Here is a 24,437-nt window from a genome sequence, read left to right as displayed (position 1 = left end):
CAGTGACCATGTTATTTATTTCTGTGATAATTTTGAGTTTTACCTTGGCCCAGCCTGAAGGCAATCCTGGTACTATCCTCCCCATTTCTTCACTTCGTGCTCTTGTCAAAGGCTCACGAGCCTAGTTTAAGAAAAAAAAAAAAGAAAAGAAAAGAAAAATCTGATTTTTCAATTAAATTTTGCCATATACAAACTTAAGGTACTTCAAAAAGCCTTATATTGGCTGCCCTTAATATTTTTTAAAACAAGTTCAAAGATGAAGAACTATCTATGTTTTTCAAAGTCCAAATATTGCCACAGCAAGAGGAAGAGGTGTGTGTGTGTGCACAAGCCTACAATGATGGTAGTTCTTTAAAAACACAAAGACAATTCCACTTCTAGGTATCAACCCAAAAGAAATGAAAACATATTTCCATACAAAGACTAGTATGCTAATGTTCAGAGCAGCATCATTCATTACAGCTCCAAAGTAGAAGCAATCCAAACATCCATGAACTGATGAAGGAATAAAATGTGGCATATCTACACAATGGAATACTCAGCAATACAAAGGAATAAACTACTGAAACATGCTACAGCATGGATGAATCTCAAAAAAGTATGCTAGGTGAAAGAACACATACGAAAAGACTATATTACACACACATATACATATACATTTATTTATTTATATGAAATGCCCAGAGAAGGCAAATCTATGGAGACAGAGAGCAGATACATGGTTGCCTGGGGCTTGAGGGTAGGAACGGGGAGTAACTACAACTGGACACAGAGATCTTTTTGGTGCGATGGAAATGTTTTAAAATTGGATTGAGTTAATAATTGTTTCACAACTTTGAACTGAAATCACTGAACTGTACACTAAAAACGGCTGAATTTTATGGTGTGCAAATTATACCTCAATAAAGCTCTCAATAAAAACAAAGGCAATGTCTTATAAAAGGCCTAAATATTTTTAAAATTGTGATGAAATATACATAATATAAAACTTACCATCTTAATCATTTTTAAGCATATGGGTAAGTGGCATTAAGTATATTCACACTGTTGTGCAACCAATCTCCAGAACTCTCTTCATCTTCCAAATGGAAACTCTGTACCCATTTACACAAGAACTCCTCTCCTCCCCCTAGCTCCTGGCAACCACCGCTCTACTTCCTATCTCTATGAATTTGACTACTCTAGGTACCCTATATAAATGGAATCATACAATATTTGTCCTTTTGTGACTGGCTTATTTCACTTAGCATAAAGTCCTCAAGGTTCCTCCATGTTGCAGCATGTGTCAGAATTTCCTTCCTTTTTAAGGCTGAATAATATTCCATCGTATGCACATGCACATTTATCCATTCATCTGGTGATGGATACTTGGGTTGCTTCTATTTTTGGCTGTTGTGAATAGTACTGCTAAGAATATGCGTGTACAAATATCTCTTCAAGGCCTTGCTTTCAATTCTTTTGGGTATATATCCAAAGTAGAATTGCTGGATCATACAGTAAGGCCTAAGAATTTTTTAATTTCATAAAATGAACAGAATATACTGTCAAACGTTAAATAGGAAGACAACCATCTATTTCCTTTAGCATATAAATGGATTGATCACGTAGAAATAAACAAAAAACAGCTACCAAAGATAGCAAAGTTACCCTCAGAGAGTAGATCTTAAGATGGAGGATGACAATATGGTAAAGATAACCACATGATTATAATCCACGTTTTTTTCTCATCCAGTGAACTACTTACTTTATTTCCTTCGGTGTCCTCTGTATTCTCTCTAAAAGTTCCAGTCTTTAGAATTCCACTTTCTGGTTGTCCTTTAATCTTAATAGGCTATAAAATTATTAAAATTTCAGAAGTGAAAGAAAACTTTTAACTTTCCTCTAATATAAATCTACCTATCACCAGCTAATACAAAGAAATCCATCAGACAGAAAATGTAATAAAAGGAGAAAAAACATGAGGCCTCTGAAAAGTTAATTTGATTTTATTGTCAAAATAGATACTTTTAATTAAACATGGCAGAGCCTATGTTGGATTTCCTAACACTAAAGATAAAGAACTAAGAAATTTTGATAATCAGTGGTGGGAAATAAAGATGCAAATCACAGTGGATGTGAAGCACTGATTCATAATACATGGCCAAGTATAAGATGCTGGTCATTAGTGTACACTCACCATGGCCTCTTTTGAACACTATCCTTTTATTTAAATTTCATATGATTTTGGTTACCTTGAAAGTCAATATGCTCCAAAGAAATTAACATATTAAAGAGAATAAAGAGATTATAGAATTTTATACGGAGCACTATTCAAAAGTGCAAAAGCCATTTCCCATCTTCTTAGAACCTACCATGGGTTCTTTTAAATAGTCACCTTAATTTTATATTTTATTTAAAAATAACTATAGCAAAGTAAAAACTTTTAAAAATTTGTGATAATTTTAATAACGTTTATTCCAAAATAAAATGCCTACTTTGCCTACTTTTAAAAGGAGCATACAATGAATGCAATCTTAACTTTTTTTCAATGTGTTATAGAAAACATCAAAAACTATATATGATGTTCACAGTCAGGGCTATTTAGATTTGTAGGGACATTTGGCACCTATACTAAATGACCCCAGAAATATGACTGCTTTAAGTTCTGATGACTCCCTGCCTCTAAGTGCAGCAACGTGGAAAGGAAGTGGCTTTGGAACCTCAAGGTATATGTAATCTTAGGCAAATTACTTAACCTGTAAGCTTCAATTTCATTTGTAAATTGAATACCTCATGGGGTTATCATCAGGAGGAATAGTAAGATAATATAGGAAGAACAGTTGGCATATAGTAGCAACTCAATGAATAATACTTAAATTGCAAGAGCTTATAAGTTCTGATTCTCCTAAGAATAAAGTTAGAGAGTTTTAGTACACGGGCTTCATTTCCCTAATTTTGGGTGTTCAGAAGGTTTTTGATGGGAACTATATTTTTGATAATTAAGGTTACCAGCTAAGTGTTCCCTGGATAAGTGCAGCATTAATATGAATTGTTTATTTTGGTACATGCCTGAACTGCTGCTTGAGATGTGTACAAACTGACATTCTATAAAGATGGTACTTCTCTTTCCATCAGAAGTCATTTTCACACTACCAAAAATGTATTTCCATTTACACGTATGTACAAAGAGCTATAACTGTTCTTGTTATTATAAAAACTTATTTAGCACTCAAAGGGAAAGGCATTGTTAATTGCATAATGGGGGGGGGGAAGCATGCATGATATTATTAGGTTAAAAAAGAATAACAACAAAACATATCCCCCAAAATTATAAGAATCAATTTTGGGGAATAGCCAAGGGAAGAAAAAAGCAACATTAATGGGGTTATTGCCAATATTACTGATTAGATGAAGCAACAAACAAAATGACATAGACTTGACAAGAAAAATCATTATACACAAAGATAAATGTTGGGCCATTTAGATGTCACTGATTTTGGACATATTCTAAGGAGATACAAACTCTGTCACATAAGTATTTGGCACCTAATTCCTCCATACCGAGAGAGAGAATGTATTTCGCTCTAGTCTTTTGATGATCATACATCAAACACAGAAATGAAGAATGCAGCTATTTATCTCACTTATTAAAAATATGTTGCATTTTATAGACACAGACAGCAATTCCTTTCCTAACCAATCAAAGGAGAGTAGTGAGAAAATGTAGATGGATCGGTACAGATCTCCCACCCCCTAGAAAGCAACCTAAAACGTCTGCCCTGTTTATGGAATACTATTGTTGTCATCTTTTTATATACATTTTATTCCATTTAGTTGGCAATTTGTACTGTTGTTTCTGCTTACCTTGCCTGAACTTGAATCTCCTGTCACAGAGGCATGGGGCACATCTCCCATTGATTTTTTCTGCACTTCTGGGGTTGGACACCCTTTCCCCCTATCTTCTACAGATTTCTTGGCATCAGTAGTTTCATGTTCACTTTTACTCTGTCTTTTTACGCCTGTTATGTCTCTGCCCCTCTTTGCTGAGGTTTCTTTATCTTCTTTCTGGGCCTGTTCACTTTCTCTCTTTTCTATTTCTTCTTTTACTTTTTGTTGCTTCTCTGTGATTTCATTTTCTTCAGCTTCTTGCTTCTTTCTAGCTTTCTGTTCTTGCTCTTCCCTCCTCAGTTTCTCTTTCTGTTCCTCTTGCTGTCTTTCTCGAAGTTCTTTTTCTTGTTTGTTCTTCTCCATTAGAAGAGCAGTTTCTGCATGAATACGAGCTTTTTCTTCATCTGTTAACATGGCAGTTGGAGGGGGAAATACTGGCTTTGTGGAACGATCAGGAATAACTTTTCCATCCTGAGGAGACTGTTGCTCATGATCTGTACTTTCAGATTTTATTCTATGCTCTTCAGGCAATTTGATTGCCGGTTTTTTAGTACGATCAACCTATATCAACAAAAACAGAGCAAAACGTACTTTTGTCAAAATCCAGGAACGTAGCCTGGTTTCTTGAAATCAAGTTGTGATACAAGAACCATCACTTTGTGGAGACAACATCTGCCAGAACATCTATTTGTAAATTACTCAAATGTCAAGATTTCTCATAAGGCGCTTGGCACTTACTTCCTCTTAATTCCACAATTTTAGTACACCCTAATATGTTCTGTATATGGAAGAGTTCATTCTAAAACATAAAACCTAGACCTGGGCATACCTGACATAGTTCCATTTCCACATATCCAATTGCCTACTCAATATCTCCATGAGTGTCTCCAATATGCCACAAACCTAATATGGCCAAAACTGAATGTATGATTTCCCCCCACAAACACGGACCTTATCTCATGGATGTAACCACTATCCAAATAGTTGCTCAAACCAGAAAAGTGAGAGTTTCATATCTTCTTCCCCTACCCTTCTGCAGTCTGATGACTTTCCTCCTATATCTGTCCCTCCATTTCCATTACCACCAACCAAGTCCATGCCGACGTCCTCTCTACATAGCTTCTAACTAGTTGCCCCCTCTCTTCTCTGGCCTTCCTGCTAATCTATTTCTCCACATTGTAGCCAGAGGAATCATTTAAAGACACAAATCTGATCATGTTCCTCGCTGTTTTAAATAGCTACTCAGATAACATCTAAAATCCTTTCCATAGTCTGTGTGGCCCTATGTGGTCTCACCTCTGCCTATCTCTCCAGTCTTATCTCACACTATTCTATACCAACCATACCTGCATTGTTTTAAAATTCCTCAAAGGTGCCATGCTCCTTTCCAACTCAGGCCTTTATACCAGCTGTTCATCTAGATATTGCCACCACAACATTAGGTATTGGCTAAAATAATCTTTCCCTTAGAAAAGACTTCCCTGATCCCTATAACTAGCCACGTCTCCTGATATATGCTCTTATTATACCCTATTCTTTTCCCTCATACTACTCACTGGGATTCTGAGTTAATTAGCTATAATTATTTGCTTAAAATCTTTCTTCTCTCCTAGAATATAAGCTCCAGGAGGGTAGGGACTGTGCCTGACACATAGTAAATAAATATGTTGCTGAGGGAATAAATAAAATATTCTATAGCAACTTTCAGGAATAGTAATTGCAAGTTGAGAAATAAACTATCTAAATTCTTGATTTAATGAATTAAATGTTTATTACCTCAATTTAACAGCACATTAACCCTACAAAATTGTTAGAAGTGACCTTAACATCAATTCTTGAGAATACAGTTTACTGAAACAAAAATGAGAACACACAAGAATATCTGCCAGTAACAACCTGCACAGTGTTCTTACAAAATGAATTTTGTATTTTTCCAGTAGAAAACAATACTGTAGGAAGAATTTAGTAAAGAAGAAATCATTCCTTTGCTCTTCACTTCTCTTTTTGCCTCTTTACTTTTTAAAAAGAATTTAATCCCTCCTCTTCTTTTCTACATTTGAGAATAAAGTGGGAGGAACCACTATGAGGATGAGGTTAACAGTACAAGATGGACAGGAACCAAAATAAATGTTTCCATCCACATTTTGGTAAACCAATCCATTTTTCTCTAATCTTAAAAGCACAGCTATGATCATGTTACTTTCAAGTTTAAAGCTCTTTAATGGTTGCCTTGTGCCTACAGGATAAAATTCCAATTTGATCTAAGTCTCTCCTGATGACTCTTGTCCATCTTTTCAATCTTATCTACTATCATACTCACCTCTCTCTAACAGAGAGCTGTGCTCAAACATGTCAAAACTACTCTCTGGCCCCAGAGCGTGTTTTGTGCCTTTAGTCATATAATTTTCTACTTGTCTCTTCCATCCTCAAATTTTACTGAACTCTTAAAGCCCAGATAAAAATACTACCTCCTCCAAGAAGACCTCCCTGATACCCTCAGTCAGAACTTTTCTCCTTGCTCTGTGCTCCAGTGACTATTAAAGCAATTGTGATATTCTGCCTTACGCTATGGCTGATTTTGTACAGGTCTCTCCTTCCAAACATCAGACAGAATCCAGGGCTTAGTCATGTTTGTAAACCTTCAGGTTGTCTTTCATACAGAAAATCCTCAAAATATGTTTGACAATTGCAAATATCTCAGAAAGTCACAAAAGGATTAGGGTTCAAATAACGTTGATTAAGTTGAAAGGAAATGCAATAACATAAGCTCTTTTGAGAATTTCTTAAATTTACATTTTAAGAAAAGTTGTTTAATCAAATACTAGTCTTAAGATTTAATCTGGAATATTAAAATCAGAAGACCACAAAAAAATGAAGAAATGAACCACTTCATTTTATAATTAAAAAATAACTAAATTTTCTATTCATAGCCTGCTCTGCAAATCAAATATCATCCACTTCAAATGTGAAATATTGTTTAAATATAGCTGAGGAAAAAAAATTAAAAATGAATGCTAAAAAATCTTACTGGAAAATGCATAGGGGAGAATTAGTTAACCTTCCTTTAAATAAAATCTAATGAAGAGAAAAAAGCTGCAATTTTTTATTATAACATCTTGGTTATTTAAAATCTATTAAATAATTTTTGTTAAAACATGCCTGTTATTTATGTGTCAAATTCAAAGGAAAAACTAAAGTATTGTTTCAAAACCAAAATACTGACATCACATATTTATCATCTGTAAGCCGAACTATTTAGGAAAATACTATGGATTAAAGTACAATACATAAAAATCTGAAAGTGTTGTTCAAGTTTATAGTGGTAATACAATCTTTTATTGGTACTGCCTGTAGTAAATGGACTGCCAGCTGGGTTTGAAATCCTTTGAATTATCTATTCTAATACTGTTGGGGCAATAAGATTGAATTATAATGAAAATTTTTATAGCAAAAAAGGTACCAAAACATATAGATTCTTCTCACTGATATTTTTCTTTCTAAAATATTAAATGTTATATACAAAACTCCATTTCTATACGATATATTTAATATAATATTAAAAAGAAAAGAGACAAAAAAGTTAAAAGAAGATCAAGAACATACCTGTGGAACATTTTTTACAATAGGCACTGGCTGAATTACGGGTGAAACATCAGATTTAGAAGCAGCAAGTGGTTCAACTGTAGTTGATATATTCAGTGGTTGCATTCTTTCATCTTGTTTGTTTATTAAGTCTATATTTTCATCTACTTCTACAGGAGGAGGTGGCATCTGGGCAGTAGGTTTAGAAGGAACTGATTCTTCCAGTGAGGGATAGGTAAAATCCACTAAAATTCCCAAAAGAATAATATTTTTGAAAGAACAGCAAACCTTGTAAACAGTATTTACATATATCACACGTTATATGTGACAGTTAAATGTAAACTAAATGAAGTGACAACCACAACAGTCTTAAAGAACTAAACATTAACTTCCAGGGCGTGGACATCTTGTGTTTTTTATGCCTGAAAACAAACTGCTATCTAATAGGACAAATGCACATGAAACCAAGGACATTACTCTGAGCACATAAATAATTTATTTAAAGTTTATTTTACCAAAGCAATTTTAAACAAAAATTTTCACATACATACATACATGAGATAGACACCTCTTCATTCTTGCCTCGTGGAGGTGGAGTAACTTTAGCATTTGTTGTGTACTGGGGATAACAAAGGAGCCAGTTTTCATAGCCTCCTTCTAAAACCAAAGGCTCGTTATGCAGGACAGTTTTACTTTCCCACTATAAAATAAGGAAATAGTGATTTTGACATGGCAGCAACCTCTTGACAGCTAAAAACACAATAAACTTGAGTTTTAAGATTGCTCCCTTAAAGACAAGATTCATCTTTTAAATGATAAAAAAATGCGAGCTGAATTCAAAATTCAGTGTTAAATGAAACAAATGGATAGATTTTTTTTTTTAAAAATAATTTTATTTATTTATTTCCCCAAAGCCCCAGTAGATAGCCGTATGTCATAGCTGCACATCCTTCTAGTTGCTGTATGTGGGACGCGGCCCCAGCATGGCCGGAGAAGTGGTGCGGCGGTGCGCGCCCGGGATCTGAACCCGGGCTACCAGCAGTGGAGCACGCGCACTTAACCGCTAAGCCACGGTGCCGGCCCTAGATTAGATTTTTAAAAACTCACAAGTAATCCATGATCTTAGAATAAAAATAAGAAAATAAGTTAATACACAATAAAAAATTATCAATAACCCTACCACCCAGAGATACCACTTTAACATTTTAGAGTTTATTCTTCTAGTTTTCTATGTAGATACACACTTCTCAAAATTTTATTTTTACAGAACAATGAAACTTTTATGATGCTGCTTTTCTCTTATATGAACACCTTTTATTAATAGAGAGCTATATCATCATTTGCCATGACCAGATAATATTCTAGTTTATACACACACACCAAAATTTAATCAATCAATTGAACACTTACGGTTATTTTTCCCATTTAATTATAAACAATGCTGAGATAAACACTGAAGAAGCTTATACACAGACACATTCTATCAACTCTATTAGGGAAAATTCCCAGAAGTGGAGTTGCTGAGCCAACGCACATGAACATTTTAAGGCTTTTAATATATGTTGCTAATCCTTGAAATGACCTTTAAAAAAATATTATTTGTATATTTCTGTAGGATAATTTCCTAGGAGTAGAACTGCTGGTTTGAAAGTTTGATAAATTTTGCCAAATTGCCCTTCAAAAAGACAATACCAATTTACACACTTCTCAGTGTATGAGAATGCCCATTATAAATCTTTATAATTTTTACCAACCTGGTGGACATAAAATGGTATATTCTTTTAATTAGCATTTATTAGTGAAGTTGAACGTCTTTTTATGTTTATTAATCATTTATATTCTATGACTTAACTAATCTCATACTTGTCCATTTTTCTATATAGAGTTTGCTATTTTCTTAGTAAACAGTGAATGTACTCTGAGTATTAGGGGAAAGAGGTCTCTGTCATATATGTTACAAATATTTTTCCAGATTGATTTTTACTTTATGGTGTTTTTAACACAGTCAAATATACTGATCTTCCTTTATGGTGCCTTGGTTTAGGATCAATATAATAAAAATATCTACCAGTGCTTTTTCCTAGTAGGTCATTGTTTCAATCAGCATATTTATATCTTTGACCCATTTGGAATCTAGTGTGGTCTAGGAAATAAGGCAGGGATCCACTTTCTTTTACTTACTGGCTAGTCAGCTGTCCCCAAACCATTCATTTCAATCCACCTTTGCCTCACTGATTTTTCAGGTCATCTTTATCACACACTACACTTTCACATATCTTAGGTTGAACTTCATGAAATTGCCCCTGTTGTAGGTCAAAACTAGTTGAATATTGGCAGTTTCACATATCGACCTATACTTGGGCATATTTCTAGATTCCCTATTTTAAGGCACGAATTGTTTTAAGGCTTTTAAGATGGCCCTCTGGGAAGGCCATCTAACAACTGACTGTCCTATCAGCAGACTGAGTTTTGTTCTTACCACATGCTCATCAGCATTCAGTGCTATCACTGTTTAATAATTTAACAAATTGACCCAAGTATTATTTTTATCTTTGTTAGTTTGATCAGTGAAAAGGGCATTTATTGTTTTAATTTGCATTTCTCTGATTACTATTAAAGTTGAGCATTTTATGTTTCGGTCACTTGTATTTCCTCTTCTGTTCATATCTATCTCTGTCCACTACTTATTTTATTATTTTATCTTAAGTAATTTTCTTATTTTTTTTTTCCTAATTTTATTTTATTTATTTTTCCCCCAAAGCCCCAGTAGATAGCTGTACATCATAGCTGCACATCCTTCCAGTTGCTGTATGTGGGACGCGGCCTCAGCACGGCTGCAGAAGCGGTGCGTCGGTGCGTGCCCGGGATCTGAACCTGGGCCGCCAGCAGTGGAGCGCACGCACTTAACCGCTAAGCCATGGGGCCGGCCTAGTAATTTTCTTATTTATTTGCAAAAGCTCTTCGGATTTTAGGTGTTCTCAATCACTGCCATATTTGTTGCAAATATTTTTCTGTTTGTCTTTTGCTTTCTAATCTTATGGTTATTTTTTCACACCTAAGTTTTTATTTTATGCATAGTCAAATCTATCATCTATCAAATATCATCTTTTTTCCTTAGTGACTTCCTCCTTTGCCTTTATGTTTCATAGTCTAATTCTTAAAATAAAAAATAACACTTTTGTCAGACAATTTATATTTCTGAAAATTCTAATATCTTACTTCATATAGATCAGTTTATTGTTATTTGGTGATCAAAACTAGTCTTTTAAATCTGAATTTTTAAAAAAATCTACAACCAAAGCATGATGGATCTTCTTGTCCTTAAGATAAACAACTAGTCAATATACCTTTCTAACAATCAGAGAAGGCTTACAATTAGAGAACTAACAAGGAAACTTGCTAACCTTGTAGAGTGCATCTTTCAGACTCTGTAGAGTTGTTCCAAGTTGTAAATCTTTTGTAGAACTAAACCAGTCAAGAAGGACCACATAATCCACATTCCCCCTCTTCTTCCACGTGTCTTTAGAATCATCTGGGAGGTTTGCTTCAATCCGACTAGCAGTGACTCTGAAATGTATTAACATTTGTATTGGGGCAAAAGTAGATGACAGGTCCTAAAATACTACTGTAAGACAGTGAGTTTTGTTCTACAGTCTGGATCACACCACAGTGAACTTTAAGACAGATTCCTTTCTAAGGTCACACTATACATAAAGATATTAAATAGCCTAAAATTTTTAACAACTTCATCACTGCATAATATGGGGATATATTTTAGTAATTATTAGAGACTAAAAGAAGTAGACTCAGTTCTGACCCTTTACAAAAAAAGGGGGGCAAAAACTGAAAACAGGAGTCATCTGAGCACCTGTCTCAGCCAAGTATAAATGACTGGGGGACCAGCTGGGTAACATTATTTATACATTCAGTTCTCTTATACCTATACAGATAATTAATAGTTAACCAAATACCAAATATTTCTTTGACAAACAAATATATAATTCACTATGTATCAAGTACTATTCTTTATTCTCATTGAATCTCACTGAATCCTCATAACAATCCTATACAGTAGGCATTATTATCCCCATTTTATAGATGGGCAAACTGAGGGACAGAGAGGTTAAGTAATCTGCCCAAGGTTACAGCTGCCAACTGGAGCCAGAATTCAAACTCCAGCAATCTGGCTCACATCCACGCTCTTAGCTGCTTTGCTATGCTGGGCTGCCTTTTACATCATCAACTGTGAGTAATATCAACTCTACATTAAAGAATGATGTTCAATTCTTCTTTTGCTCACATAAAAGCTAAAGTTCTTCAAGTCCTTAAAATGGGCCTGTCATATTGCCCTTCCCCCAAATCCTATTATCTCAACATCTTCAGCACTATTTGCCCCTTACTCCACTTCACTCTACTCCAGCCATTGGCTTCCTTGATAATCCTGGTTTATGCAGGTACGCTCTTGCCTAAGAGCCTCTGCTCCTGCTGTCCCCTCTGTCTGGAACCCTCTTCCCTCAGATAACTGTATCACTCATTTCCCTTATCGCCTCAAGATTTACTCAGTATAGTCATGACTCGTTTAATGTTGTGTGACATCATAGAGTATAAATTACACAAAGCTAGGTGGGATAGCCCACTACACACGTAGGCTATATGGTACTAATCTTATGGAATTACCGTCGTTTATGCGGTCTGTCCTTGACTAAAACATCGTTATGCAGCACATGACTGTAATAACTTCTCCGTGAAGCCTTCCTGGGTTAAAATTTTAAAACCCATCCCAACATATACACTTAACACACTCATCTCCAGAGCACTTATCAACAACAGACATACATTTTAAGTTTTATTGTCTGTCTCACCTACCCCACATCCCTGTTAAAATATAAGCTCCATGAAGCAAGATTTTTGTTTAATGGTTTTGCCCAGCACTTAGAACCACAGTGACCCAGCCCATAGTAAGTGCTCAGTAAATATCTGTTGAATTATTGAATGAATAATACATATTTGCTCCTCCAGGTAACGAACTCCATATTATTGCTAACAAAGCACCTACAGATTTCAATATTTAACTAAGGACACTGCCAAGCTGGGCAGAACTGATGAAACTTTTATTCCTAAGTAAAACTAAATGGCTTAGATTATTTAAAAGAAAAAAATCCTGTTCCTGTATAATAATGTTGGTTACTGTATCTTCTAGGAAATAAAGAAAAAAGAAGAAATATAAAATATTGACTCATAATAATTCTCACCTGATATATAAAAATCAGAAGGATGCTTGGTCAACAAAGAATGAGAAAAATTGAAACGTGATATTCTTAAGGACTATTTCTGACTCTAGGGATATATTTGCCTAAATACTCCTTGTCTAAAAACTCAAGATTAGTCTGCAGAAAATACTTTGGGAAACAATAGTATCAACCAGTATTTCCAAACTTCAACCTTGCATGTATCACCTTCACAAGTTGATGCCGACTTTGCTCTGCCTTGTCTATTACTTAATATTTTAATTTAATTATTAATTTGATTTAATTATTTAATTGAAAGTGATCCTTTACTTAAATTTATTTTAATAGGAAAATGTATATTCCTATATACGTGGAAAAATAGCATCATATCCAATAAATAAAGGATAATCCTAAAAATAAGTAAAATAGATGAGTAAACTATGCTTAGTCACACAATAGATCACCATATAGCAATGAGAATAAATGAACTACAACTACACAACAATAACATAGATGACCCTCACAACCACAAAGTTGAGTACAAGAAGCTAGACATAAAAAACTATAGACTGTATGATTATCAAGTACAAAAACAGACAAAAATAAATCTATTCTGTTAGAAGCTGGTGGTTCCCTTGGGTGGGTCAGGATATGGGTAGTAACTGACAGGGGGCACATGAGGGGTTTCTGACGTGATGATAATGTTCTGTTTCTTGGTCCAGATATTAGTTAAATGAGTGCACTGAATTGTTGAAAATTCACTGAGCTAAATAATTAGGATTGGAGTGCTTTTGTATATACACTATTTTGTATTAAAATTTAAAAATAGATAATTAAAAAATATAGTAATCACCATCAGCCAGCTGTAGATAGTGTTGCCTACAGAAAGCTCTGAGGCCTGCTCTGGGGTAAGAGAGATTAGCAAGTATTAAAAAGGAATGCTAGGACCAAACTAAGACCTCTTTTAACTCATTCAGGACTGACAAGGAAATTTAAGGGGAATAACTTTCTTGGTATACAGTTCATTGTTCTTTAATCTTCAACCTTAACTCATCTTGAGTTTCACAGTACTCCAAAACTCACATTTTGGGAAACACTTAGTCGAATGCAATAAAAACCACCAGCTTTCTGATAGAACAGATTACACCATCCAAAGATTAATTATAACTTTGTCTTTTTAAATCCTGGGAATATATTCACACCTACTCGACTAGACTAAGCACTCTAATCCCATTTTTATAATTTTTTTATTTATTTTTTCCCCCAAAGCCCCAGTAGATAGTTGTAGGTCATAGCTGCACTTCCTTCTAGTTGCTGTATGTAGGACGTGGCCTCAGCATGGCTGGAGAAGTGGTGCGTCAGTGCACACCCGGGATCCGAACCCGGGCCGCCAGCAGCAGAGCGCACGCACTTAACCACTAAGCCACGGGGCCAGCCCTCTAATCCCATTTTTAAATAGCATATTTACAAAGCACTCTATTCCTCAGGTCAAGGCATCTGCAATGTGCCAAAAACTGCAAGTTTTACTACCTAATTTAAAAAATATATCTTTTTTAATGCTGTTTAAGTTAGTCCTAGAATGGACTATAGATTTTAACTGATCCAATCCCACAAACTAAGACCCAGAGAGGTTATATGATTTATTTAACACTCAAAATAGTGAAAATAGCCCTGGATCTGGAGTTTTAGCTCTGACACAATTACAATACTTTCTAATATACAATATATCCATGCAAGTTTAAATTATTGTATAAGTTAAAGGCCTTCTTGTCAAAAAAGAAAGAAAAACATACATTTTTTAGTAAGTCCTTACCAGTACCAGGCATTGTGCTAAGTGTGTGTGCGTATAAACTTTCTCATTTAAACTTCTCAAAACCTCTGAGATAGGTACTATTATTATCTCCATTTTACAGACGGAAACATGGGCTTAGAGAGGTTAGGTCATTAGCTAGAAGTAACATAGCTAATAAGAAACAGTTATAATCTGAATATAGTCTGACTTTAGAGTCTATACTCTTTCTTCATCACTTAGCTATATTGCTGCTTCTTCAAAAAAAAAGTATTTGTGTACTCTTTCACCAAAGATAACCATATTAGGAATTTCGAAACAAAAAACAACTCAGTTAATTCGTGATTTTAGTCAATTTGGTGCATACACTTCACAAGCTCATAAGTAAAAAACGGTAGGAGATATTATCAGTAAACACCTTGGAAGAGAGGGCACAAAAAGGACAGAAAGGCATTTCTCTTCTAATAAGACTTCAAATTCCACAGATAGGAGAAAACAGCCAAACTGGAATGTCCTTTACACTACCCTTCAGAAAGGGTAAGGTATGTCATTAAGCAGCAAAGAATGAAAGGAAAAGACTACTTTATCACATTTAGCTTGGAAGCTAAGTACTAACATTTACTACTGTCCACAGTTTACCATTTTATATAAATATTTTACACAATGACCTACCCTGGACTGATGGCTTCTTCAGGAACACTGAGAGAATTGAAAATATGGGAATCCTGGTAATCCTGCATTCTTCGAGCATCCATTATGATCAAGCTGATGTTTTTATCCACCATCATTGTGTATAGCTCCTTTGCTGTGAGTGCTCCTTGGAATCAAGAGAGACAATATAAGTTACAATAAACACCCACTTCTGCGTGCTATCATAACACTAACCAGAGGACAAGCATAACTTTTTCTAGAAGAGCGAAGTGTACTAGGTCTCATATACTTGTTATCCCATCACACTATTTATTACCTTTTAAAACTAACATTAAATATAATTTGTGTTTTTGACACTTATCAAGAAACTAGTTCAGTGCTCTGTTTACAAAGACTTAAATACCAAAACTTGCTGTTGAGGTTACAACTACATCCACTGTTGGCTCTGTTACTGGTAACAACAAAAAAAGGAAATTAATATGTGTATCTCATGAAAATATTCTTATTCTATTTTTAAAAATTAAGCCATTTGCGGGCCGGCCCCGTGGCTTAGCGGTTAAGTGCACGCACTCCGCTGCTGGCGGCCCGGGTTCGGATCCCGGGCGCGCACCAACGCACCGCTTCTCCGGCCATGCTGAGGCTGCGTCCCGCATACAGCAACTAGAAGGATGTGCAGCTATGATGTACAACTATCTACTGGGGCTTTGGGGGAAAAAAAAAATAAATAAATAAAATTATAAAATAAATAAATAAATAAAAATTAAGCCATTTGCAAAATGTCAACCAGAAGAAACATCTCTGGTTCAAAATTCTTGAAAGGTTAAAAGTCTCTGATGGGCTCTTATGGGGGCTATTTGAAAAACGTAGATTTTCAAGTATTCTTAGAGTAACAAGCCAAAAATTTGTTATTTGTGTTCCATATTAGGAGTTGGCAAACTATGGCCACCTGTTTTTATTGGAACACAGCTACACTTATTTGTTTACATATTGTCTATGGCTGCTTTCACACTACAACAGCAAGGACCACAGGGCCCCCAAGCCTAAAATATTTACTATCTAGCCCTTTAACATTTAGCCCACATACATATTACCTATGTTGCTCTTTTCCTCTACCAGCTTCTACCACTGAAATGAAAGATTAAAAAGCACTAAGAGAACTTAAATATATAAAGAACTATTTCAGCAGTGAGCTGTGAGAAGAGCGTAGTCACACTATCTCCTAAGCTAAAATACCCAGCTGCTAATAACCATCCTACTTCCCTAACTATGAAAATCATTCTGACAACAAAACAATCTAAACAAGATGAGAAAAACCACTAAGAAAGGTAACATCTAAGCAGGATGACATACATATGGATACAAACTCATCTTGGAATGAATTGATAACAGCTTTAGGAAAGTACCTTACTATACTCAAGCTTATTTTTTAAATCGTACGGCGATATTTTAAATAGAGAATTTATTTTAGTGTCACAGACAATGAATATTTAAGTTCAATCTTTTCTGAGAGAGGAAAATGTAGGCAATTGTCTAAGTCTTGTTTAGGTCACATATTTGTGACTAGAGCATCAGCACCACCTATGGATAATATCCAAATTACTGGTTTAGACTTTTTTGAGGGGAGTAAAGAAAGCTTTTAAATAATTAAGTCTACAACCTAGAGTCATAAGTAATAACAGCTAATATTTATATAAAGTTTACTATGTGTTCTAAGAGTTTCACATATATTAACTCAACAAGTCTCACAATAACCCCATGAAATAGGTACTAATATTATCCCCACTTTACAGACGAGGAAATTAAGGTAGAAAGGTTAAGTAACACGCTCAAGATCACATGGAAAGTCAGAGAAGGAGCAATTATTCAAACCCAGGCATTCTGACTTCTAAGAGTCTATACTCTTAACCACTATGCTAAACTACATCTTGAAAAAGAAAACAATGACAAATACAAACTCTGGTTTTGATGTTTTCAATTGCATATTACTATAAATATTCCCCTTGATACATAAATACAGAATATAATACATTTTCAATATAATTTACAGGCTAGGAAAAATGATAAAGCTTACATACAGGTTAGAAACAATGTTAAAAATCTCATTGTGTAAAATCTGAGGCTTATTCTAATTAAAAGAATATTTCAATAATAACCTAAAAGAACTCTTTCTATACATACTTACCTTTCTCTGTGGTCTCATTTTTTTCACTCTTTTCACCATTTATCTATTTCACAGAAAAAAAAAGTTTCAACTTTAATAAAAACAAAAATTTTCATAGAAACAAAAACTTCAACTTTAATACTTCATCGAAACAGAAAGCCTAGGAAATGAAGTGTACAGAGTACTGGCACTTTGTAAAAATACATATGAAGAGTAATGGCATTACCAGGTTACTCTGGCAGTAGGTAGCTGCTAAAATAACTAGAAGCCTATCAGGATCATATGACCTTTCCTCCAAGTTTCCTCAAAGGTCAAATATAATTTAAAAGCACAGATTGTTACAGAAATTTAATATTTAATTTAATGAGAAAGTACTTCTTATGATGAAATAAAAATTCTAGCTATTCCCTTCAATGTCCTCTATTACATAATTAAAGGAAAATGAAGTAATACCAAGTTTTACAAATTTGCATTTTCTAATCAAGACAACATGGGATATATTCTGTACAGTACTCATTTTATAGATGGGAAAACCAAGGACCCACTTGAATCTATTGATCAATTTTAGTATCACTAAAAGTAAAAAAGATAAGAAATGTATATTGTGTGCCTCCTAATACGATACAATATGAAGTATATAGTAACACTTATGAAGCATTCTTGCCAAAAAACAAAAACTGAACCTAAATCTAATTAAACTCTTAGGTAGAACTTCCAGGCTAAATGAAATATGGGAGATATAAGAACAAGTTAAATGACACAAGGAGGAAGCAACCAGATACAGACATGCACTGCCTAACAATGTTCAGTCAATGACAGACTGCATATGTGACGGCAGTCCCATAAGATTAGTACCATATAGACTAGGTGTGCAATAGACTATGCTACCTAGGTTTGTGTAAGTACACTCTATGATGTTCACACAACTACAAAACTGCATAACAACGCATTTCTCAGGATACATCCCCATCATTAAGCAATGAATGACTGTCAATCCAGAATATAGTTCATTTTACAGAACTGATCCAGTATTAAAAAGTCAAATGTGTGAAATGAAAAATGAAGGGGAACTCAAGCAGAGAATATTAGAGACTTAAGAGATATAGCAACCAAAAGACAATGAGAAGACCTTGTTTGGAACCTGATTCAAATAAATTAATTCTAAAAAATCAATATGAAATACTGTCTCACAAATTTGAATATAGATTATTAGATTATATCAAGGAATTATTGTTAATTTTGTGAGGTGGGAAAATAGCATTGTGGTTATTAAGAAAATGCCCCTTTCTTTGAGAAGCATACTGAAATATTTAGGAGTAAAATGATATCTGGAACTTGTTTTGAAATAATCCAGGAAAAGAAAAGGGGAGAGATAAAGATAAAAAATATGGCAAATGTTAGTTGATTATTAAAGCTGGATAACAGGGTTTAACTGTATTCTCTTTTCAGTATAAAAAAGCTAAACAAAAGTAAAAGTAACAAAAAGCAGTTGGCCCTGCTGTTAGAAAGGCAACAAAATGAAGAGATTAAAAAAGTCCCTTTCAGGGGGCCGGCCACATGGCTTAGTGGTTAAGCGTGTGTGCTCCGCTACCGGCGGCCCAGGTTTGGATCCCGGGGGTGCACCAATGCACCGCTTCTCTGGCCATGCTGAGGCGGCGTCCCACGTACAGCAACTAGAAGGATGTACAACTATGATATGCAACTATCTACTGGGGCTTTGGCGACAAAAAGGAGGAGGATTGGCAATAGATGTTAGCTCAGAGCTGGTCTTCCCCAGCAAAAAGAGGAGGATTGGCATGGATGTTAGCTCAGGGCTGATCTTCCTCAAAAAAAAAAAAAACAAACAAAAAACAAGTCCCTTTCATACAGTTCTTTGAAGTCTTGTTATTTTTTTATATCAGCCATTTGACCTATAAATGAACATCTCTGAGGCAGTATTACTTATTTTAAGAGTTCTAAAATCGAAGGCCAGATTTCTTCACTTCTTTTTCCATACTGCCTAGCCCAATGTCACAAGCAATTCAATAACTACTTCTTAATGAAATCAATGATGATCCACATACAAATGATAGCTGAAAGCTACAAAATGCTTAAGAAAAATTAAAGCAGAAATCTTTCCATGAATTTCAACAGTGCAGAAGAAACATTTTAGGAAAAATAGTTTCTGAAGAGGTGAAAGGAGGCAGATACAGTGATAGCTGACAGGTACAGACTGAGTTACTGATTGTTTTTGGCAAACAAATGATATAGCTGGAAAGACTACAAGTAGTTGCTAAATAAAATGAAATGAGAGGTAAAGAAAGAGGAAGAGAAAACTGGGTCAGAGAAAGGAGGAAAAAATAATGGGGAGAGACCCCAGAAATAAAGAAAAGGTTAGGCACCATATAAGTAGTATACCACATCTTTCTTTTAATGTAAATTACATTTATTAGAAAGAAGAGACCTTAAAGATCATCTGTTCAAGATCTTCAGTTGGCAAATGAGGAAACTGAGTCTCAGAACGGTTAAGCAAGACTTGACTTGGGACCAGAACTCGGATATATTGAATCATAGCTCAAATGTTCTATGCACTGCCCTAATCAAGTTTATAGTGACTGCTAAAAACTAATTAACGCACAGAACATATTTCTGTAGAAGCTCCAAGAAAAACCTGGAATCAACTGAAGCTAGAACATTTAACTCAAGTTCTAACAAAAATACATTAAATTTTACCCTTGTTGCCTAAAAGAATGTAGTAGTGATATCTCAACTGTTCTTAAGCAAATCATCTGACAAAAAGAACCAGTCTTTTTACCTCGGGGAATAGATGTGAAATACCTTTTGGGTTTTGTCTTTAGAATCCGACACACTTTCCACAGAACTTTCAGCTGATGTGCCAGCGTGCTCTCTTCCTCCTTCCTGCCTTCTCTCTCTCTGCAGCTGCTCTTCCTCCTGTCTGTCCTTTTCTTCCAGTTGTTTCCGAACTTCAGCTTCTTCATATCTAGTTGAAAAAAGAAGTCAAGATGTCTTCTACTGGCATGATGGTGGAAAGCAAAGGAGTTCTCACTGCTAAAATTAGTACCCTGCCTTGGGGTATTTTATGGCTGCACGCTTTCTCCCTCAACTGAAACCCGACTCTGCCGGTGTTCTGCTACAAATCACAACAAGTAAATTTGCCCTCTGTAGATTTATTTTAAATTGCCCAAAAATCTTGAAAATAAACTCAATGCTCTCAAGTTGAAGTTGTTTAATGCTCTTTTTACTTTTTCCGCTCCCACTAATTTCAACCTTTTAATGATTCAAATCTGCTGTAATTTCCTTTTCAAAGGATTTATAATCCTAAAATCCTAAAATTAACTATAAAGCCTCATCACTTAGAAAGTGGTTCAGAATATAAAAAAAGTACAGACAACAAATAAGTGAGAGAAAGGACCTAAAACCCAAAAGACAGAAGAATAAAAAACGTGATTATGTTGGCAGTAGTATGATTAGGGAAAAACTAGGCAAATCCAAAAGAAAACAGTTAATAATAGGTAACCCAAAGATAAGGAGAAATTCTATTCTATTTAGTTGATTAACTGGTTAAAGGAAGAAGAGAATAGTGATTCTAAATGATTTCATCCACCTTAACATATTCCAGCCCCAAGATTAGTAATTTCTGGAAAGGATGAAGGGAATACATTAGTTGAAAATAATAATTTCTAAGTAAAGGCTATGATGTGTATAGCTATAATAGTTAATTGATCTGAGTATGAAAACCATTATAAAAAAATACTGAACTAAAAATAGTTCCCTTCTCATTCTGTTTTTTAAAGAATGGCTAATGACTGAAAATTGAAACCTGCTGTTCTTTTTGTTTTTTCTTGGTGAGGAAGAGTGGCTCTCAGCTAACATCTGTTGCCAATCCTCCTCTTTTTGCTGAGAAAGATTAGCCCCGAGCTAACATCTGTGCCCATCTTTTTCTATTTTATATGCGGGACTCCACCACACATGGCTTGACGAGCAGTGCGTACGTCTGCACCCAGGATTTGAACCTGCGAACCCCAGGCTGCCGAAGCGGAGCGCACGGACCTAACTACTACGCCACCAGGCTGGCCCTGAAACCTACTGTTCTCAATTTCTAATTATTTTATCAGCCTGGTAAGCCAGTCATAGCAAATACTAGAATTATATATTTTTTTAAAACATATGTAACTTCTGCAACTGGCAGATCAAAACTAACAATAAATACTTCATTCCAGGGGCCGGCCCCGTGGCATAGCGGTTAAGTGCGTGCGCTTTGCTGCTGGCAGCCCGGGTTCGGATCCTGGGCACGCACCAATGCACCGCTTGTCAAGCCATGCTGTGGCGGCGTCCCACATAAAGTGGAGGAGGATGGGCGTGGATGTTAGCCCAGGCCCAGTCCTCCTCAGCAAAAAAAGAGGAGGATTGGCATGGATGTTAGCTCAGGGCTGATCTTCCTCACAAAAAAAAAAAAAACCCTTCATTCCAATAAGAGCAGTGTCCAGCAGCACATTACAAAATGGGGCATATGAAGAAGCATACTTTTCTGAAGAATCCTGTCAGAAACTTAGAAAAAATTGGCCCTGAGCTCTGATCTAATACACCAATGCTTACCTTAGCAATCTATTATTCTAAACATTTAAGAAATTTCAGTAAAGAATATTAATAGTAACTCATGAACATAAGAGAGGTGACACAGCAAAAGATTTTAATTTTTGTGTCCCAGTTAACATAAGACTTATCTCTAAGAATTGCGATTTATACACATGGTCAGATATAAATGGACAAATTCTAAATATTAGTTTTTCTTTTACTTTCTTTTAAAGATTTCATAATAATGTCTGTACCTGAGTTTAAGGCTTTCTGAGAGTCTTTCAGCTTCTTCAATAGCTTTTTTGATGTTTGCAAGTCCAAGTATTGAATGAAAGTGGTCCTAAAATTATAAAAAATTATTCCATACTGTTAGTACTGGCCATTGTACTCAGAACTATGCTAACATTAAAATCACAGTGGTTATGTAAAGGAAAGTTTAGATGAAAACACTCTTGTGACTGAATGAAGTATTTTTTTAAACTTTTAACCTACATAAATGCACAACTATTCTCCAAACGTTTCAAAAGTATCTCTTCATAAAAAACAAAAAAACAAAGTCACTCATTAGCTCCTGCAACCAGAGATATTTTCAAATCAAGGTTGGTTTGACATGACAATAGTGTATTTTTTTTTTTTTTGGTAAGGAAGATGGGCTCTGAGCTAATATCTGTTGCCAATCTTCCTCTTTTTGCTTGAGGAAGACAGTCCCTGAGCTAACATTTCTGTAATCTTCCTCTATTTTGTATGTGGGATGCCGCCACAGCACGGCTTGATGAGCGGTGTATAGGTCTGCACCTGGGATCTGAACCTGCGAATCCCGGGCTGCCAAAGCAGAGCGTGCGAACTGAATCACTAGGCCACCAGGCTGGCCCCACAGTAGTATATTTTGATTCAGCTAATTATTGGACCTAATTTGCCACAACTTGCCAGTATGATTTTGCAAACAGAGCCTACTAGGCACAGTTTATCACAAATGATATAGTAATCAAAATTTATAAAAAGAAAGGCCAGTGGGCCAGAAATATTCATCTTTGGCTCTTTGAGAGGCAGTCACCAAGAGCTGGTGGAATACATCTGTTGGTAAGAGCCACCATATGTCTACCTGTCTAGCCTAAATGTAGATCATGTTTTGGTTGAGTTTATTCTTCTAGATTAAAGACTAAATAAATAAAAAGGGCCCTTCACTATGTAATTTCAATAAAAGTATAGAGTTTGTTCAGTATTGTGTCAACTGAAAATTATAGTAGAAACTGTAATTACTTCAGTTACCACAACGTCCTGACTACTGATGTAATAATTTTTTAACAGAAAACAATATTTAATCATTACTGTAAGATTTCTCTGATAAAAACAAAATACAAAGTAAAAACAAAAAATCCTATGACTTGTTTTATTAATTTTTTGACATGAACTCATTAAAAAGCCAACCTGTAAGCCCAGCTGTTTAAATGCTGAAAAAACTGTGTTTGGGCATGCCTGTTACCAACTTCCAGAAGATACTCTCTAGTATTAGTGAGGCTTCTTGTCAATAATATCTCTCTGTGCACTTAAAGGAGCACAGTTAAGGTAGCACAGTCATGTTGTCGCCTAACGACGGGGATATGTTCTGAGAAATGCATCCTTAGGTGATTTCATCATTGTGCAAACATCATAGAGTGTACTTACACAAACCTAGATGGTATAGCCTACTACACGCCTAGGCTATATGCTATTAATCTTATGGAACTACTGTCATACATGTGACCCACTGTTGACTGAAATGTCGTTATGCGGCACATGACTGCATAAATATTTTCAAATGTTCGATAGTACTGACAATTGGCAGATAGTACTGACAATGCAATTCTTACATAACTAAAAACATTTGCTTTACAAGGTTTACCAAGTAGAACCTGCCTACTCCTGAACATACAAATTAAAACAACTCTCATGATATCCCCCAAAAAAAAGTTTACCAATAATATTTAGGATTAATTATCACGAATGCCACAGAGATTTAAAAATATAATTCTAATTTTATCTAGACTTTGCTATACTAATATTTTCAATATATTTGCCTTCCCCTCTTTTTCAGATAAACCTGAAAAAATGTTTATAAACTGCTTTTTTCAATGAATAAGCAATAACTGTAACGTGTCCTCTACTAGTGAGCTTGCTAAATTAACAAGTTTTATCTAAATCTTAAATATTCCCTAATGTAAAACAAGAATGAAAGGTACAAGTTTCTGAAGAAGACTTGGTGACATTAGATGCTGTCCCTACCTGATTTAAAAGGTAAAAACCAGAAAATATCTAGTTAGTAAACTTAAAATTTCACATCCCTGAAGCCCAGTGGAGAGGCTGGGCTTATGGCTGGGCTAAATAAAATAAAACAAAAAGTGGTTCTAAGACAGAAGCAGATGTGGTAAACCCTGGACAGAGCAAATGAAAACAGTCCCTTTTGCTGAAGACCAGGAACTGAACAACTGCAGCACATGGAGGAAGAGCCTGGGTTACCTGAGCCTTTGCAGGCAGCTTCTTCACCTGAACAACAACTGACATTTCCAACTAGATGCCCCCTTGGGAATGCAACAGATACTCCATG

General features: G+C 35.2%; 1 protein-coding gene across 5 annotated transcripts in view; it reads right to left on the bottom strand.

The window, feature by feature from the left end:
• Window positions 1–24,437, bottom strand: part of USP8 (ubiquitin specific peptidase 8) — an 85,814-nt gene that overhangs the window by 8,311 nt on the left and 53,066 nt on the right. For 4 of the 5 annotated variants that reach the window (XM_058541558.1, XM_058541557.1, XM_058541556.1 and 1 more), the window contains 10 exons: window positions 22,108–22,193; window positions 20,096–20,258; window positions 17,300–17,342; window positions 15,139–15,283; window positions 10,854–11,016; window positions 8,005–8,149; window positions 7,471–7,694; window positions 3,844–4,428; window positions 1,745–1,831; window positions 44–121 (listed from right to left, as the gene is read on the bottom strand). In XM_058541558.1, the coding sequence (XP_058397541.1) occupies window positions 44–121; window positions 1,745–1,831; window positions 3,844–4,428; window positions 7,471–7,694; window positions 8,005–8,149; window positions 10,854–11,016; window positions 15,139–15,283; window positions 17,300–17,342; window positions 20,096–20,258; window positions 22,108–22,193 (1,719 nt within the window). The remainder of the gene's footprint in view (window positions 1–43; window positions 122–1,744; window positions 1,832–3,843; window positions 4,429–7,470; window positions 7,695–8,004; window positions 8,150–10,853; window positions 11,017–15,138; window positions 15,284–17,299; window positions 17,343–20,095; window positions 20,259–22,107; window positions 22,194–24,437) is intronic. The other variant, XM_058541560.1, reaches the window with a different exon arrangement.

This window comes from Diceros bicornis, chromosome 5 (assembly GCF_020826845.1).
Source record: "Diceros bicornis minor isolate mBicDic1 chromosome 5, mDicBic1.mat.cur, whole genome shotgun sequence".
NCBI lineage: Eukaryota > Metazoa > Chordata > Mammalia > Perissodactyla > Rhinocerotidae > Diceros > Diceros bicornis.
The sequence above is the reverse complement of the archived record's forward strand: the minus strand, read 5'-3'. Positions and strand labels throughout refer to the sequence as shown.